An 18,245-nucleotide genomic window follows, 5' to 3' on the forward strand; every position below is an offset into this window, starting at 1 on the left:
AAGCACATTCAAAAAAAAAATCTTTCCGCAGCAAAAAAACAAAAAAACAAAAAAAAAAACCGAAGGATTATGCGGGCGCCTCCATTTCATACAGTAGCCGCGATAATACTCCCACACTCCTCATAAACACATGAAATGCGCCTATATAGCGCTTTTATTAAAAAGCGCTATATAGGCGCTTTTATCATATAAAAATAATAATAACACCCTATTTTGGTCATATTCACTAGTAATTGCCCAGCTCCCCATCAATAATCTAGCACAGAGATATAGTTCTAATAGTAATAAGTAGGCTAATAAATAATTACAATGTCTTCTTTTTTCCCTATGCATTCAATCAATACTTTCTAGTGCTTTGCGGCAAGCTTTATAGGCTATAAACAGCGCCGGCGCTGTGGTGGGGCATTCGAGGGCCGTGCCCCCCCTAGCGGTCATTGATGCCCCTCCTACAGGCCATGGCGTTTTAAAAAAAAAATATCCCTTTTAGTTATTATCTTAATATTAAATGTTCAAACTGTAACTTAAATAAAATAAAATAAAAAGAATGGGGAAAATGCATAATTTTGGTTGTTCATGGCACGTTACTCGGCTTCCTCACGGTGAATGCTTATTGGTCGCCGAGTAAACTTGTTTACATTTGATTTGCAGCACGCGCGCAAAATCCATTTCAAGTTGAAGAACAGTTTGTCCGTCTATATTATAGACAGTTGTTAGCAGCTAATTTAAAAAAAATTCTAAAAAAAAAAATGGATTTAGGAAAATGGTTTAGACCTCCGCAGACTCGTCAATCAGCAGACTTAGATACTCCAGCCACGACCCACCAGTACCACGGTCTATGAGAGCCGAGCTGGCGCTTCTTCTGCAAATGCTAGCTCCGGACAACCGCCAAAAAGATTTAATACGCAGACATTTGTGTGATGATGTCCAACTCGTTTTATGAAAGAAAAAAAGCTTAAGTTTTCCGAAACATCTATACGAAAAAAACTTTGTCTGATGGGGACATTTTTTTGCCGGTTTTTCAAAGCTTCAAACTGATTCAGTGTTTTATTTTTGTCGTCGTAATTTGTTAATTATTTAAGTATAAAAAATATATTGCTATTTATGTAGGCCTATTTTATGCTTTTATTTAGCCTATATTATATTTATATTATTATTTTCTGTCCTGTTCTGTTGTTTAGGCTACAAACATTAGCCGCAATGCCTCGCGCGTTTCCCAAAAATGTAGGCTACTGAACTCGTAGAACTCGAGAATAGGCTACGTGCTACTTGAGTCGCTGTCCATTCGCAAAGTGCTGAACTAGGCTATACTAACCTTATATGGAATCGTATTCTGAACGCTTTAACTAACAATCGTCATCTGTTGTGTAATAGGAATCAAGACAGGTAAAAATAAAAATAAAAAATTATTTAATGACATTCTTGTAATAATAAAAAACTCCATAGTCACGGGAAGAAGGCGGCGGGAACCGGCGAACATTTAAATAAAACTTTAAAAACCAAATAAAGATAAAACAGCGCGACAGCCCCTCACGGTCGACTGCCACGCACAAACAAAAACCAAACACAAAATAAAGCCCAGGCCTGGTCCTCTCTCGTCCTTCACTGTCGTCGCTCCTCTTTTGTATCCTCCCAATCTCCTCCGTGGGACTCGAGACCGGTGAGTGGAGCAGGTGTCGCTCATTTCCCAATCACTCCACCGGCCTCGCTCCGTTCCCACGGCTCTCGGCCCCCGCCCCACTCGTCACAATTCTATATAGATAGATCATTGGAGCTAACATTCTAGGGTAGAATGTCATTCTATATAGATCATTGGAGCTAACCTGACTCTTGCCGTATCCGGTCGGCAAAACAACAAATTTCAGCGCTGTCTTCTGTTCCTCCTTTAGATAAAAACCCAAGTCTAAATCGTTCATTGTCATTCTATATAGATCATTCAGATTTAGGTCTGGATTTCCATGCTACTATGATGTTGCCAATGCGTCAAAAAATATTTATCAAACGACAGTGCCCCCCCGCCGATGATGCATGTCACACTGCAGGACATGATCTTTCCAAAAAGCAGCCTATATCATGCCTGTATATTAAAAGGATGGTTTAAAATGTTATTATTAATCAATTTAATATAACCACGGGACTAGTTGACTAGGAAAAAAAATCTTTAAAAAAACACAGTAGCAAAACCGAAAATATTTCCAGCACAAACGAAGCACAAACAAACAAGATTATCTGGGGTAAAATTTGATTATTGGGGGGGGGGGGGGTTGAATTTGTAGTATGTGGGGGGCTGAGTGACGTCATCGACCATAATTCAATGTCTAATATTTTAAAAACCGAGGCAGCACAAACGAAACTTTTACCGACACAAAGTTTTACAAACGAGTCAAAAACAAATGAGTCTATTTGGGGTTAACCTGGAGTATGTGGGGAAATAATATAACCCAAAAAAACAAATAAATATTACACAAACAACTAAAAAAACCAAAGCGGCACAAACGAAATTTTTTACAGCACAAACGATTGAGACTATTTTGCTGACGTTTTGCGTTGGGTGGGGGCAAATGAGCTTTCCGAACGTCATTTCCTCCCCTCCCGCTGTTACTTTATATGAAACCGCAGGTGTTTACGTTTGTTATTTGGGGTGAAGAAGCGGGGTCGTGTTCGTAAGATTGGAAGTTTTTAAAAGCAATCTGTAAACAAAGTCTGATTATGACATTGCTTTAATCTTGTTAATGTGTTTAGCGCACATCGCATAGGTTAGCCTACTTTCGATTTCCTTGGATTCGTGGAAACAGAAACCAACATAAACGGCGGCGCCATGGACAGTGGGTGAGTGGATTTATATGTCTTTTTTTTTTCAAAAACACGACAGCTTTTAAATATTTATGTATGCGATGTTATTTTCTTACGTTTCATAAGACCGTCTTGTTGACAAGTGCGCAGTTCCTCAAAATTCAGTAAAGTTGCGCTCATTTCAACATAATTAACGCGGTTTTGTGCTTAAACGTCTTATAACTTGACATGACGTGTTAAAAAGTGTTAAAAAGCTGCTAGAAGCGAGGCATAGGTCGACGGTGTCTTAGTAACTGTTAGCTCAAGTCTAACCTATCTAAAAATATTAAAATCGCAGAGCAGTGGAGCGAGAAAGCGTTGTTTGTGAACCGTGCAAAAAATACTTGAGGCACCATTTCGGCTTTCTCGGATTCATCCTCATGAATAAGACACACAAGGTCATATTTGAAGCACCTTTAAAATAGTGTCGAGAGATTTCACCAGAGGAACCCAATTTTACATTGTATTTCATTGGACCTCTAACTACACAAAGAATCCAAGCACTCCAAATGAGGGATGATGGGATAATGTTCTTTAGAAATGTTACAGCGTGAAGTATTGACAGAATGTCATGTTTTTCTATAGATTGTACATGCCAGGAAAAATACAAGAGGATCGTTTCAACAAAATCAAGGATGTGCTTGCCTCTGAAAGCCCTGAAGCAATCCCCCACCGGCTTATGTCTCTTTTGGAGGTTTTTGACAATTTTAAGATAGATATCGCTGTGACTGGAGAGTCTGGTGCAGGGAAGTCTTCTCTTATCAATGCGATCCTCAGATTGAATCCTGATGACACGGGGGCTGCTCCAACTGGAGCTGTGGAAACCACAAAGCAAGCAACCATGTATCAGCATCCAAATCTTCCACACGTCAGACTGTGGGATCTTCCAGGGATGGGCACCCCTACCTTTGCATCCAAGAGTTATGTAAAGACAATGAACTTTGACCTATATGACATGTTCATGGTTGTGATGTCGGAGAGAGTCAGAGAAAACAACATGCTGTTGATTGATGAAATTGAGCAACGAAAGAAACCATTTTATTTCATTAGAACAAAAATTGATAATGATGTGCGTAGAAAGAAAACCAAATTCTCTCAGATACGTGCATTGGATCAAATGAGACAAGACTGTGAGAAATATCTGAAGGAGAAGAAACTGGACCCACATGTGTTCCTAGTGTCATCCCATGACACAGAAAAGTATGAGATGCAGAAGCTCATGGACACTTTTAAGGATGAGATTTCTCAACTTAGAGCAGAGGTATTTTCAGATTTCCTGGATAAGATGTTACATGGAGGATGGATAAAGGCCAGGTGAGTCGATGTACTGTAATTACATTGTAAATGTAAAAAAACTTTTATACCATTTTTAGGAAAACATTAAATGATGTGAAAATTTGAAGTAGGATAGTATAGTATTTTCCTGCAAAATGTAGTCCTATAATATACAAAACCTTTTTTTATATATATTTTATTGACTTAATGACCTTCTGTTTCAGCACAGTTTGACTGAAATTTCTGACTGATATACTGAATGTATTTCTGAACAAAATAAAAATAATAAAAAGGGCAAACAATGAACATTTCAAATATCATTCATCCTAACATTAATGTAATTTTATTTTTGTATTACTTTAGGTATGCTACAAATCACATCCAACAGACTGGGAAACTTGAAACGGAGGACATCACAGCACTGCAGGATATGTATAAGCGCACAGGCTTTGGAGCTGCTAAAGTCAGTGCTGTTCTTGAGGCTTTGAGTCACTTTCAGCTAGATGTGGCAGTTTTGGGTGAGACAGGCTCTGGAGCATCCACTTTGGTAAATGCCTTAATTGGGCTGAAGAATGAAGAGTGTGGTGGGGCTTCAGCATCCATCAGCAACCCAGCAATGAGTCTGGGATACCCAGATGTACGGTTTTGGGACATATCAGGCATAGAGGGAGTCATGGATTACTCAATGTATGAAATGAAACAAGTCCTGAATTATTATGACTTCTTTATCATCATTGTTTCAGACTGGCAGAAAGCACGGCATTTAAAACTAGCCAAAGCAGTTGAAGAATTAAGGAAGCATTACCTCTTGGTCCAGACCAAAATCGACTGTCATCTACATACTCTAAGTGACGTGTTCTGTGATGAGACTGAGATAATTGATGAGCTTCGGGCACAATATACACAGGAGCTTCAGATGGCAAAACTGTCTGAACAGCAGATGTTTCTCATCAACAGTCTTGACAGATGTGCATTTGACTTTGTAGGTTTGGAAAGTGCGCTCTCTAGTGACCTCAACACTGTCAGGACAAGTGCTTTCGCATATTATATAGCAAGAACAGTAAAGAAACCTAAATAAAAATAAATAAAAAAACATAGAAATGTAAGATATGATGCAGCATTAAATTGTTTTAAAATGAGTTGATTTCTGTGTAATTTACCATTAATTATTTAAGCGTATTATTATAGTATAACATATTTTATTAATATTTAATATTATTTTCAACTGGTGTGCAATATAACATATTAATAGAATTAACAAATAATCTTTAATTGTTTAATATACTGTGTAATTCTGTATTTTTCGGTCTGTGACATATCTCTTTGAAATATATGAAATGTAAGAAAATGTTAGAGAGGCACCACGTTTTGGAAAGATTGCTTTGTCCTAAAGAATAGAAGATACACAGTTGGAAAACAGAAAATTATTTGTAAAATTTGGTCAGCATTAAAATATGTGAACTGTTGTTCTCAATATACTGTTGTAATATATGTTTGTATTTATTGTAATAACTGCAGTTTTCACAGATAGGACTATTTGTTGTGTATTAAAATGTTTATGAAAAATACACCATGCTAAAACATAAGATTATAATAATTTAGATTTTTTAGTGGACCTGAAAATCACAGAAATAATTTCAGTGAAGCTATGTTAATTTGTTAGTAGTTTTCTCTTTATGTGCACTTCCCAGGTCAACATCTATATGTATCTTGTTGTTAGGGGTAACAACACAAAGAAAACTTTGTGACTCTATGCCAGGTGTCTATGACTACTTTGTATGGTTACTCTGAAACCCAACTAAACAGATTAGTCACACCTTATAAAAACCATTCGTCAAATGCAAATGTGTCATAAAGCTGATAAAAGGTACAAAAATAAACCTGTAAAGAAAAGGTTGGGCTTTTTTTCTTTCCTCAAGTATTCACACACCCATCTGCTTACTAATACTAAACAAATACCTCTAACAATTCAACAGTTTCTCAATATTTGCCAATATATCCTAAATGTGTGTAAGCATAAGGTAGCACCACGAAAAAAAGTGATGCTAATGGCTGACAATCATAATATATATTTGTTAACAGAAATAATGACAATAAATCTTTTCATCTACTTTTTATTACATTTAGACTTCAGACGAAACCACACATTTTCAATAATACATTTTCAATAATAAATGCATATCCCTTTGAGACTGGATGTAGTAACTGTCACTGTCATTGCCACTGTCATTTATTATCATTTGTCTCAGTAAATGTAATTTCATTATCAATATGCATAAAACAAACTGACATATATTAAAAACTACAGAACATGCAGAAAATGTATATTGTTTAGTAGAAGGTAACATAAAGAGAATCTGACCCTTTGGCCTAAACCCCTTGTATACATTATAAAGCAAGTAAAACCTTCAACTATAGATTAAAAGTCCTAAAATTTACATAATTGTATAATAACAAGAGTAGGCAGAATTTTTCACACAAATCACCAGATTCCCACATATCCTTAAACAGTAACACATTTGATCCATTTTGATGTCTAAATGCATTTTGAAAGTGAAAGTCGTGACATTTGTCAAGTATGGTGACCCATACTCGAAATTGGTGCTCTGCATTTAACCCATCCAAGTGTACACACACAGCAGTGAGAAGTGAACACACCGTGAACACACACCCGGAGCAGTGGGCAGCTATAGATCCAGCGCCCGGGGAGCAACTGGGGGTTCAGTGCCTTGCTCAAGGGCACTTCAGCCATGGGTATTGAGGGTGGAAGAGAGCGCTGTTCATTCACTCCCTCCCACCTACAACTCCTGCCAGCACCGAGACTCGAACCTGCGACCTTCTGGTTACAAGTCCAAATCTCTCACCGTTAGGCCACAGCTTTTATTAAATGTATTCCATTCCATTTAACATGCACTATAATAAAATATGAAGAACATAACCGGACAATATTCAGTATAACATTTCTTTCCAACTATTTAACTGCAAGTTACCCAGTGCAGACGTATGGCCAGTAATCTCAGTTTTGATGTTCTGATGTATGTATGGTTAAAATTTTGGTAAACATCTCTTTGCTGTACCAGCTTGATTTTATTCATCCAAACCTGCAGCATGAAGGACCTGTCTCATGTCATTTATCATTTCATTTAGTGCCTCATGCAAGACATTGTATGTTGATCTGAAGGCTTCAGTCACATTCATAAAACTGGTCGCAAGAAATCTAGCATCAAGCAGATCATCTAATTTTTTCACTGGTTTTGTCATAGCTGTACGAGGCCTAATTGCCATTTTGTCTACCACTGCTAATGCTAAAGGAGACTTTATAGCTGATTTCAGCTGTGAGAGAGGCTTGTTCATTCTCTCTGACAGTTTGATGAGTGATTGCTCATTCAAACCCAAAGCGTTATGACAACTTACGAGATAGGTCACCAAAACCATCTTGTCAATGGCCAGAGATAAGAAAGGGAATGGGATAACGGCACCCAGACTTGAGCCCAGTGCTGCAAGCCAAATAAACTTCTCCAAAACCTTTTTTTTCTTCTCTAGCATAGCCAGAGAGCACACAGGCAAAGACTGGACCAGAGCAAATCTCTTGTATTCTGAAAGGTCTGACTCTAGGGAATCTACCAGGTCATGGAAGTCATATTTTCCCAAATCATAAGAGGATATCAGGAACACCTTGGGGTTTCCTAGCTCCTTCACGTTTCTGTGGCAGTCCTCTCTAATTGTGCAAAGTACCTGCTGCTCATCAAAATTTCTTCTTGTCTTGGCCACTGAGCGCATGTCATTATCAATCTTGGTCCGCACGAAATAAAACCTCTTCTGCTTTTTTTGAATCTCTTTGGCCAGAAAGACATCATTTTCCTTGAACCTCTCTGAGGAAATGATGATAAATAAATCATACGTTTCAAATTTCACTTCCTTGAGGAATTTGTCAGCCTTGAAATTAGGCATTCCTGTCCCTGGCAGGTCCCATAGTTGGACATTTGACTTGGTGGGATGGGTGTACATGGTAGCTACCTTTGTTGTTTCGGTTATTCCTGTTGGTGCAGAATTGTCATCATCATCATCCAGACCTCGAAATGCATTGATGAAGGCAGACTTTCCTGCTCCTGTTTCCCCAGTCACTGCAATATTCAGAGTCACACTGTCAAGACAGTCCAATTGCTCTTTAGCCTTTGCAACAGCGGCATTTGGGTCATGTTCTCTCAGTCTCTGCAAAGCTCCAGAGAAATCCACGTCAGCAGAAGAATCTTCAGTCATTATGCCTTGTTAAATTCTTCACTGTAAAAAACATTAAATATATTATAGTAGGTATAAATCATTGCATGGTCACGACAGTAAAATCAAGACTTTCTCCTTTGCTTGGTCATGGACAGCTGTGACTTTAATTGACATAATCTTGAGTTTACATCTCCCATTTATATCTCACAGTTTCACTTTATTTCTCTCAGTGTAACTTTACCTAATCTCACAACTGAGACTGTTTATGTATAACAGAATGGCTACATTTACATGCACCCAAATAATCTGTTTGTAATCGAATTGACGGCTCAATCGGATTGAAAAACGTTCATTTAAACACCTTAATCAATCTGATTGAGCTCGATCTGAATGAAATTTTGATCGTATTGAAGGGGGTGATTTATTCCTCTTCTAATACGATTGAGCGTGCATGTAAACACTCGATCGGATTGAACCAGGAAACTAAAAGAAGTGCGCATGTGCAATGACGCAGAAATAACGAAATGACATAAAATATGATATGATAACGTTTATTTAGTGTTCATGCAAACACTACAATCAGATTCATCAATCGTAATGAATTCAGTCCGACTGAACCAAAAAGTGGGTGTGTATATAGAAACATTTATCACAAAAAGGTTAATAAACATTTTTATTTTAATTTTTATTGTATGAGATACAATACATCATTATGTGAGACTGAGAACATTTTCCAGATTTCATCATTGAAAATGAACACAAATTGTGAACAATTTAAAATGACTATACTTGCCTGTATAATATAATTTAACACGCAGCATGAGATTAAATAAAAGTACAGTGTCATCTATTCTTTGAATACTGTACTGTATGAAGACATGGTGATACTTTAATCTCCTTCATAATCAGCACACAATCTAACAAACATGCTATGGCCATTAAGTCCATTACAGAAGCAGAATTATTTTTTTTTCAGAAAATGCATACATGCTCTCTATAGTAATTAAATCCACCAACAAAACCAATCAAATGTCGTCCAGCTCAGCATCTTTTCTGATTTTTCGAGCAATGTCTGCCAGTTCATTTAATCCTTCTCTCAAGAGGTAATAAGTAGTACCGAAGGATATTCCTGCAGCAGCAACACTTCCTACACCTGGAAGGAGACTTGCAAAATACTCAATGGTAACAAGGGATGCAAGTGCAACAGAGACTTGTAATCTGGCCACTGCTTTTTCTTGGATGGCAGATGCAAACTTTGATTTGGCCACATGTTCCAGCAAAGGCTTGTTCACTTTTTCTGAAAGCCTTGTCAGTGATCTTTCATCCAGACCAAATGCATAGTAGCATCTTGTGAAGAAAAGCATCAAAATGCCTGCATCACATGCTACTGATAGTCCAGGCACAGGGATGACGGCTATACCAGCAGAGGCGAGAGATGCAGCCCAGATTATCCCTTTAAACATCTTGATCTTCTTCTCCAGAGATTCAGCAGAGCACACTGGCCAGGCTTGTAGAAGAGCAGATCTCTTGTGTTCAGGAAGCTCTTCTTCCAGAGAGTTTTGAAATATTTCAAAATCATAGTTCTCCAGTTCAAAAGATGATATCAAGAAAACTTTGGGGTCTCCCAGTTCTTTCAAGTTTTTCTGACAGTCCTTTCTTATTTTGGAAAGAACGTTCTGCTCATCAAATCCCTTTTTTCTTTGCTCTGCTAAAATGTCATTGTCGATCTTGGAACGAACAAAGTAAAAGTTCTTCTTCTGTTTTTTAATTTCTTTAGCCAACATGACGTCATTCTCCATGAACCTCTCTGAGTTTAAAATAATGAAGAAATCATAGGTGTGAAACTTGACATCTTTGAGGTATTTATTTGCTTTGAAGTTTGGACTTCCTATTCCAGGCAGGTCCCAGATTTTCACATTTGGCACTGCAGGATGCTCATACATGGTGGGCTCCATTGTAGTTTCTGTGACTCCAGTAAGTGCTGCTCCATCATCTTCATCATTTAGACCTCTAAGTGCATTTATAAAGGAGGATTTCCCAGATCCCGTCTTTCCAGTCACCGCAATGTTAAGTGGGACATTCATTAACTGGTCAAATGTTTCTTTAGCTTTTGTTGTGGCCTTTTCCAGGGTAGACTCGCCTGAAGCCTTTACTGCCTCAACAACAGCAGGGTCTTGACTTTCCATGTTTTATACTGTAAAAGTTATAGATGTACATAGAAGTATGCATACTTCAAAATTAACTTATTCTTGAAGCTCTGGTTGCTAATCATTTCCGGTACAATAATCATCATATTTGCTGATAGTGTTTGCCCTATTCCTAATGTGTCAAGGACTGCAATAGTTCTGGTTGATTGTGTTTTTTAAAGTTTGTCAAATAACAATTTCGTAATAAAACTACAATTTGTACTTAATAAAAATAATGAAAAAGGTATAACATATTATGGTTTGATAATATCTGCAGTGTTATACTGACCTTTAGTGTGGAGAGCTCTAATCGTTGTATTGCCCTGTGTGCTCCGCTTCCCTGTCAGGGTAAAAATTAACCAAGATTCATAAATGACAAACATTATGGATTATGCAGCAACATTAAAACATATAAAATATATTGATTCATAAATACAAATATTCAGTTTTATTAACGACAACAAAAAATACTTAAATGTATTAAAATATAAATTTGGCAGTTAAATTATATATGGGTTAAGTAGACTACAATTTGATAATATAAAGCTACACTACATGTAAAAGACAATGAATCATACAATAATAATCATAAATGCTTAATATAGGGATATGATTATAACTAATAGCCTATATAGCTAGGCTATATTTTTTATATATTTAGCGAAAATCAAAACTTTTGTGAAAAGAGAAAATGCTCCAAAAACGCCAATAAAAAAATTAGCCTACAACTTAGAAGAAAAAAATATTTTTAGTGTTTTTTTTTTCTCCATACAATACAATCATACAACATTCGCTTGATGTTCATTTTTGCTATTGCATAAAGCAATTCTTGTTATTAAATAATAAAACCGACAACAAATAATAGCCTATACTTACTTTTATTTTTGGGTTCCAGCAGTAAACCAGTGACTCTTCACTTATAGAGATGCTTAAGAAAACGCTACAGGTAGGAAATCAATATAAATGAAAAACAATCAGCTGCTAAATACCGAGCTTCTCTACCGGGATCTGTCTTCACGCGCTCCTTCCATACTTGACGTGCTTACGTTGGGAAAACGAAACTTACCACAAATAAGTGACAGTCCAAACAGCCAATCAAATCAGCGCTGCAAAACTGCGCTGTATTTTCAAAATCACATTACTTGGTTTATTAAATGCATTAGCATAAAATAAGCATACGATTATTGTGTCTTTTGTCTCTTTTTAATGTGTTGGTTCTGATTCTGATTCTTTAATGATTTTTCAAAATGTAAATAAAACAAAGGCATTTTTGCTCTATTCAAGGTTTCGATTTCCGCCTCGTGAGTCATGAAACTGTGTAAAGAAATAAAAATAAAAATTTTGGTTATATATTAAGCGACTAAGGAATTGCCTAATGCAAAGCGTTTAACCATGCTTCAGTTTTTGTCACTGCAGAGTAAAAACGAATTAATGTTTTTATAATAAAAGCTACACACCATTTAATTTTTATTATGAGACATTAGCCTATACATCATTAAAAATCAGATAATAAACAAAAATAAACAATGCAAAATTCAACTGTCAGCTAATTGTGACCAGATTCCGGTAAATAGTTTATATATAAAAGTAAATATTTTATAAATAGTGGACATACATTAGTGGTAGCTTCATTTCTACACACACTTAACACACACAATCTAACAAACAACACATTTAGACCATTTACTTCACATTTAGTCCATGACATGACGACAGTTTATAGGCATGTTTTATAGGAAGTAAATCAAATAACAAAAGCAATTTAAAACATACATTTTTAAGATAATAAAGAAACACATGTTCAGAACTGTCAGTAGATACATGCAGCTCAGCTTCTGGAATTGCAGCCAGCAACATACTTTGAGTAACTTATGAGTGAATGACTTAACAAAAATGATCAATGGCATGACCTCTTGACTGATCTCAGTCTGTGATTTCAGTAGACATCAGTCAGACCTGCCACTTTCAGCACTTCTTTGGCTGTATCAGCGAGATCCTGAACGCCTGCTCGCAGAAGGTTCAATGTTGCGGAGTAAGACATTTCTGCAGTTTTTTTACTCCCTACAACGGGTACCATGCTCCACGCAAATTTAACTGCTGCTTCCCTATTTGTCAGTGCTGAGAGCTCCTTATTACTGAGTTTCTTTTGCCCAATAGCGATCACTAGAGGTGACTTTCTTACAGATTTGAGGGATTGATTGTTGACTCTCACGGAGAGCTTATCTACTGATTTATCATCCAGACCAAATGCATAGTAACACTTTGTGAAGAAAGCCAGCAAAATGGCAGCATCACAAGCAATGGATAGACCAGGCACGGGAGCCACAGCAATGGACCCAGAGGCAACGGCTGCCGACCAGGTTTGCTTCATAAACAGTTCAATTTTCTCGTCCAGAATCTTGGAGGAGTATATTGGCAAGGACAGAATCAAAGCATCTCTCTTGTGAGCAGGTAGCTGCTTCTCCATTGTGTCGACGAGGGTTTGAAAATCATATTTGTGCAATTCAAAAGAGGAAATCAGGAAAATTTCTGGTTTTGGGTTATACACATCCTTAAGGTTTCTGTGACAGTCCTCACGAATATGTGAGAGAACTTTCTGCTCATCAAAGTCTTTCCTTTTAGATTCCGCTTGAATGTCGTTGTCAATCTTCGAGCGGAGAAAGTAGAACAACTTCTTCTTCTCTTTAATTGCTTTAGCCAGCATGATGTCATTTTCTTTGAATCTCTCTGAGGAGATGATGATGAAGAAGTCAAAGGTGTTAAGTTTCACCTCCTTTAGATATTTTTTGGCTTTAAATTTGGGACTTCCAGTCCCTGGCAGATCCCATAATTTTACATTGGGCATTGTAGGATGTGTATACACTGTTGATGTCATTGTCGTCTCAGTCACTCCTGTGGGAGCTGCATTGACGTCGTCAGGTTGCAGACCTCGTATTGCATTAATAAAACTGGATTTTCCTGCTCCAGTTGATCCTGTAACAGCAATGTGAAGTGTGACATTGTCCAGTTTCTTCAGTTGTTCTTTAACACTTTCTGCCGGATAAACGTATTCTGCAGAACTAGTGAGCATAACATCAGGTACTTCATATACATGCTCCTCTTCTTGCTTTTTAGTTGTTGTGTTTATACTTTCCCTCTTCTCAGTGCTTTCTGATTTTAAATGCATGTTCTCTTTTGCTTTACACAGAAACACCTTATCTGTGTCATCTTGTGACTTCTTGGCATCTGGGCACACTACTCCACTGAGCAATTCTTCCTTCTGTATCTCCATAACCTCCTCATTTTCATCTTTAGTAGTGACTTTATATGATGGTTCACTGAGATTAATCTTATTAGGTTTTTCTGTCAAAACATCTTTTTCCATTATAGCAGCTTGTGACTCTTGAAAATGGTCTGTTTCGACACTGTCAGGTTGTTTTGTTTTATGAATGTCTGTAGCTTTTCCACACTCAGTCATTCCCTTTGCTTCCTCATTTGTCATCGGAACTGAAATTTCTGGCTCTCTTTGCTCCTCTTTATCAACAGCCTTCACGTGTTGTTCTTCTGTGGTCACTTCACATGGTTCCTCCGTCTCTGTTTGCTCATTTTGCTCCTCAAGACATTTTTCCATGTGTATCATGTCAAAGTGACACATTTCAGTTTTTTCTGACTGATCTACAGTTGTTTCATTTATTATATGTATCACTTCTTTTTCTGCTTGCTTCTCTTTATCACTCTGCTTTTTCTCTCTCATGTGTTGTTCTTCTGTGGTCACTTCACATGGTACTTCAGTCTCTGTTTGCTCATTTTGCTCCTCAAGACATTTTTCCATCTGTATCATGTCAAAGTGACACATTTCAGTTTTTTCTGACTGATCTACAGTTGTTTCATTTATTATATGTATCCCTTCTTTTTCTGCATGCTTCTCTTTATCACTCTGCTTTTTCTCTCTCATGTGTTGTTCTTCTGTGGTCACTTTACATGGTTCCTCAGCCTCAGTTTGCTCATTTTGCTCCTCAAGACATTCTCCCATCTGTATCATGTCAAAGTGACACATTTCAGCTTTTTCTGACTGATCTACAGTTGTTTCATTTGTTATATGTATTACTTCTTTCTCTGCTTGCTTTTTTTTATCACTCTGCTTTTTTTCCCTCTCTCTTTCCTTCACATCATTAAGTTTTGATTCAACAATGTCCAGTAATGAACTACTATGTTTTGGTTTCTCTGGTTGTTTCTCCATAGTTTTAATGAGTTTTGATTGGACGATTCCTAGGGACTCCAACAATTCTGTGTCTCTGTTTTGTGCTTTCAACACAATGTCCTCGTGAAAGGATTCAGTGAGGTTATCTGCTACTTATAAATGATCAGGATTTGTGTAGATTTTGGGTCCATAAAGGCATTGACTTCATCTGACACGTTGACTCTGAAAAAGCAAAGCAACTGGGTTAATGTAGAGAAGCATTCAAGGGTTTTTATTGCCAGTGGAACTTCTAGCGAAACGTTTGTACGTTAGTTCTGCAGTAGCTACTAGTACTAGTCTTTTACGATGTTATGATCAGTTATTAGAACAACACAGCTGTTTACACTAGATGCCGCTGTCTACACATCGCCATGTGTAATTTAAACGTGTGGTTTACAAACCATTCAGTACAAAATATAAGTAATTATCATATAAATTATCATATTATTGTCATATGACGTCATTATCATATAAGTAAACACGTTATCTTTTCCCTTTAAATTAAGTCAAAATATTTCATATACTGAGATTTCTCGTAGTGTTTATAAGTTGAATTTAAAGGTGAACGGATTTTTCTTTTTAATGTTGCGCTGACATCTAGTGGAGTATATAGAGTATCGTACAAATGCAAAGGTATTGTTTTTTATTTTGCGAGTAAAATTCAGTTGGAAGAGTGTTACAGAGATAAAGCCCCATATAGAATAAAACTTTTATTTATTCTCATAAGACTGGAACCTCATGAGCATCTACACTGTTTTACACTATTTACATTTTCAAACAAACAAACACATAAATATATATACTAATCCATACATTATGTACAATAAAACAGCATTATAAGTAAATATCTATTGGTAAATATTTGTTTTCCTACACATCAATAATAGCCCATGTAACACTTTGTTATGGAATTCTAATTCATCAGGATTGCTTATTTTATATCTGATCAGTACATAAATAAGCAGTCAACTTTTCTATTTGTACATTTATAATAAGACAAACTCACCTTTTCTGTGCACAGGTGGTTATAATATCGGTATTTCTGTATGTCTCAAAATGATGTGGCAGCTGTTTATGAAAAAGGTGTAGGTGTGGATTTAGGGTGTGGTTTAGAGAACATCTGAGAACTGAGGCTAAACATCTATCCAGAAATACTTTATAAGAAAACAAACATTTTCTGAATTAAATATGAATTCACTGACACACTGTCGATTACCACAGAAAATAGTCTGTAAATGCATAAAACAAAACAAAACAAAAATGTTAATACACTTGCAGCTGAAGTCAACAGAGTATTTCTTGTATGTTTATGTTTATGTGCATTTTAAAATATATGCTGACCATATTAAATATTTCCTGTACATTCTAACTTATCTACATATTTTTTTCTTTCTTTTTTTAAAAAAAAAAAAAATATCTACATTTTGTCTGTATGCTATTTCCACATAAAACACAACGCTATTCTAAACATGCACATTTCCACATGAATGTTGTTTAGCAGGAAGTATTTTACTGGAAGAAGATCTTTTCTTTTCTTTTTTTTTTTGGTAGTGTGCATGTCATTGAAAGTATGGCAATAACATGCATAAATGAACATGTTGCTTGACATTACTAAAAATGTCAAATGAAATGTTTTACATTAAATCACAGAACCAAAGACGCTCTGTCAGACATGCATGCTTTGTAATGTTGATAATGCATCAACAGTGTATCAAAGGCAGCAGTTTCATGCATGAAGCATGTAAAATGCTGTATATTTTCTTTTCTTTTTTGTGTGGGAAATTAATTAAATACTTTAAACCCTATATTATGTTTCTGTATGCTTTACAAACTTAAAGAACTTTTTTAAAAATAGATATGTTCCTGGTTAAAGTAAGTCTGTTTTGCAACTTTCAGCGCCTTCTATTTTGAGCCCTGTTTGAAGAAGTTTCAATGTCGTAGAACAAGATATTTCTGTGGCTCTTTTACCAGCAATGGTATGTGCATCTCATACAAAACAAACTCGGCTTGTCAGTATTAAATGTTTTTCTCATTTGAGGCTTGTGTTTAATTCATGGACAATCTTTAAGCAAACAAAGTAACTTTTTCCTAAACAAGCACACTTATATATATATATATATATATATATATATAAATAGTCTTAAGTATATTTTAAGTACATTTCTTTTGACTTAATTTCTTTTTCATGGGAATTTGAGCACAAATTGTTAATTTTCTTTCTTTCTTTTTTCCCCAAGTTCTTACTGCTGTTAATAAAACTTTTTATGTGACACCTTTTCACTTCATTGATACGAAGGATGACTTCAGATGAATGACATCTGTTAAAAATGGTCAAAATGAATGGGGTATTAACATCTTAAATAATAATGTATCATAGTAAAATTCTGTGTATAGTAAAAAAGCATGATGTTTGAATTTATGTTGCCCAGGAGCAGTGTATTGTACATTATTAATCTTTATCATATGCAAGATTCCAGGTCATATTTAATTCCAGAAGTGTTATGTAGTTAATTAACTATTCACGAGTAAGAGCCACACCACAACCAAATATGTAAATGAATAGTTTATTGTACAGAATGCTAGGGATGAGTTGGAAGAGGATGAAAAGGTAAAGGGGATAGGATGATGGTCAGGTTGACTGGTGCGTCTTGAATTGATGGACCAGAGAGACTCAGGATGGGGGTATCATCTTGTTTCTATATTTAGGCCAGACGATTAGGACCCCCCACCCCCCATTATTTTGTGTACAGGTGCTGGTCATATAATAAGAATATCATCAAAAAGTTGATTTATTTCACATTATATTCATACATTACACACAGACTGCATATAATAAGAATATCATCAAAAAGTCGATGATTTGTATTTCACTAATTCCATTTTTTAAAATGTGAAACATTAACATAACGGTTGCGCAGCACAGTCTTTATTGTCATAAAACAAGATAATATTATATTTTTTTCAAATATACACTTCAAAACCAAAGCATGTTTTGTGCAACACACGCGTGTTCACACAGACTGATATATTTCAAATGTTTATTTATTTTAATTTTGATGATTATAACTGACAACTAAGGTAAATCCCAAATTCAGTATTCAAATAATAGGCTATGGAACCTGATAACTATACGCAAAAAGACCTATTAATGAAAAAAAAAGAACAAGAAAAAATACAACCTGCGCCTGTCGCTCACAAACAATAGCCTTTACTAGGCTACCAGAAGCATCACCAAAAGTTGCACTGTCGCAGTGGTGGTGACGTGATGGGTCAAATGTCAAATCGTTGTTGCATATGTGTAATGGTAATTTAGACATTTACATTACATTTATGCATTTAGCAGACGCTTTTATTCAAAGCCACTTACAGTGCATTCAGGCTATAATTTTTTTTTTTACCAGTATGTACATACAAATATTGCACATATTTTTCATCCACACTACTACCCACTTGCAAGGAGTTAATTATCCGCCCGCATCCCCGCCCGTGAATTTTCGGAATGTCACAATCCACCC

At 36.1% G+C, this 18,245-nt stretch overlaps 3 protein-coding genes across 3 annotated transcripts; 1 reads left to right on the forward strand and 2 right to left on the reverse strand.

Annotated features, from left to right (window-relative positions):
- Positions 1-2,578: 2,578 nt before the first annotated feature.
- On the forward strand, positions 2,579-5,672 carry LOC109105961. The gene is made up of 3 exons (XM_019119262.2): positions 2,579-2,826; positions 3,415-4,143; positions 4,468-5,672. The coding sequence occupies exons 1-3, from the start codon at positions 2,816-2,818 to the stop codon at positions 5,180-5,182; spliced, it is 1,455 nt and encodes a 484-aa protein (XP_018974807.1). The 5' UTR covers positions 2,579-2,815; the 3' UTR covers positions 5,183-5,672.
- A 3,190-nt stretch (positions 5,673-8,862) lies between these two features.
- Positions 8,863-11,479, reverse strand: LOC109105954 (interferon-inducible GTPase 5-like). Its single transcript, XM_019119254.2, has 3 exons — positions 11,388-11,479; positions 10,801-10,851; positions 8,863-10,519 (listed from the first exon to the last, which is right to left on the reverse strand). Exon 3 carries the CDS (start codon positions 10,509-10,511, stop codon positions 9,351-9,353), a length of 1,161 nt encoding a protein of 386 aa, XP_018974799.1. The 5' UTR covers positions 10,512-10,519; positions 10,801-10,851; positions 11,388-11,479; the 3' UTR covers positions 8,863-9,350.
- Positions 11,480-11,674: 195 nt separating this feature from the next.
- LOC109106707 lies at positions 11,675-15,775 on the reverse strand. The gene is made up of 2 exons (XM_042741036.1): positions 15,737-15,775; positions 11,675-14,913 (listed from the first exon to the last, which is right to left on the reverse strand). The coding sequence occupies exon 2, from the start codon at positions 14,728-14,730 to the stop codon at positions 12,448-12,450; it is 2,283 nt and encodes a 760-aa protein (XP_042596970.1). The 5' UTR covers positions 14,731-14,913; positions 15,737-15,775; the 3' UTR covers positions 11,675-12,447.
- Positions 15,776-18,245: the final 2,470 nt, after the last annotated feature.

The sequence above is a fragment of the Cyprinus carpio genome, chromosome B16 (assembly GCF_018340385.1).
Source record: "Cyprinus carpio isolate SPL01 chromosome B16, ASM1834038v1, whole genome shotgun sequence".
Lineage (NCBI taxonomy): Eukaryota > Metazoa > Chordata > Actinopteri > Cypriniformes > Cyprinidae > Cyprinus > Cyprinus carpio.

Coding starts and splice junctions, on each gene's coding strand:
- LOC109105954 (XM_019119254.2), bottom strand. CDS start 10,511: ATGGAAAGTCAAGACCCTGCTGTTGTTGAGGCAGTAAAGGCTTCAGGC.
- LOC109105961 (XM_019119262.2), top strand. Junction 4,144..4,467: donor GGAGGATGGATAAAGGCCAG/GTGAGTCGATGT, acceptor GTATTACTTTAG/GTATGCTACAAATCACATCC.
- LOC109106707 (XM_042741036.1), bottom strand. CDS start 14,730: ATGGAGAAACAACCAGAGAAACCAAAACATAGTAGTTCATTACTGGAC.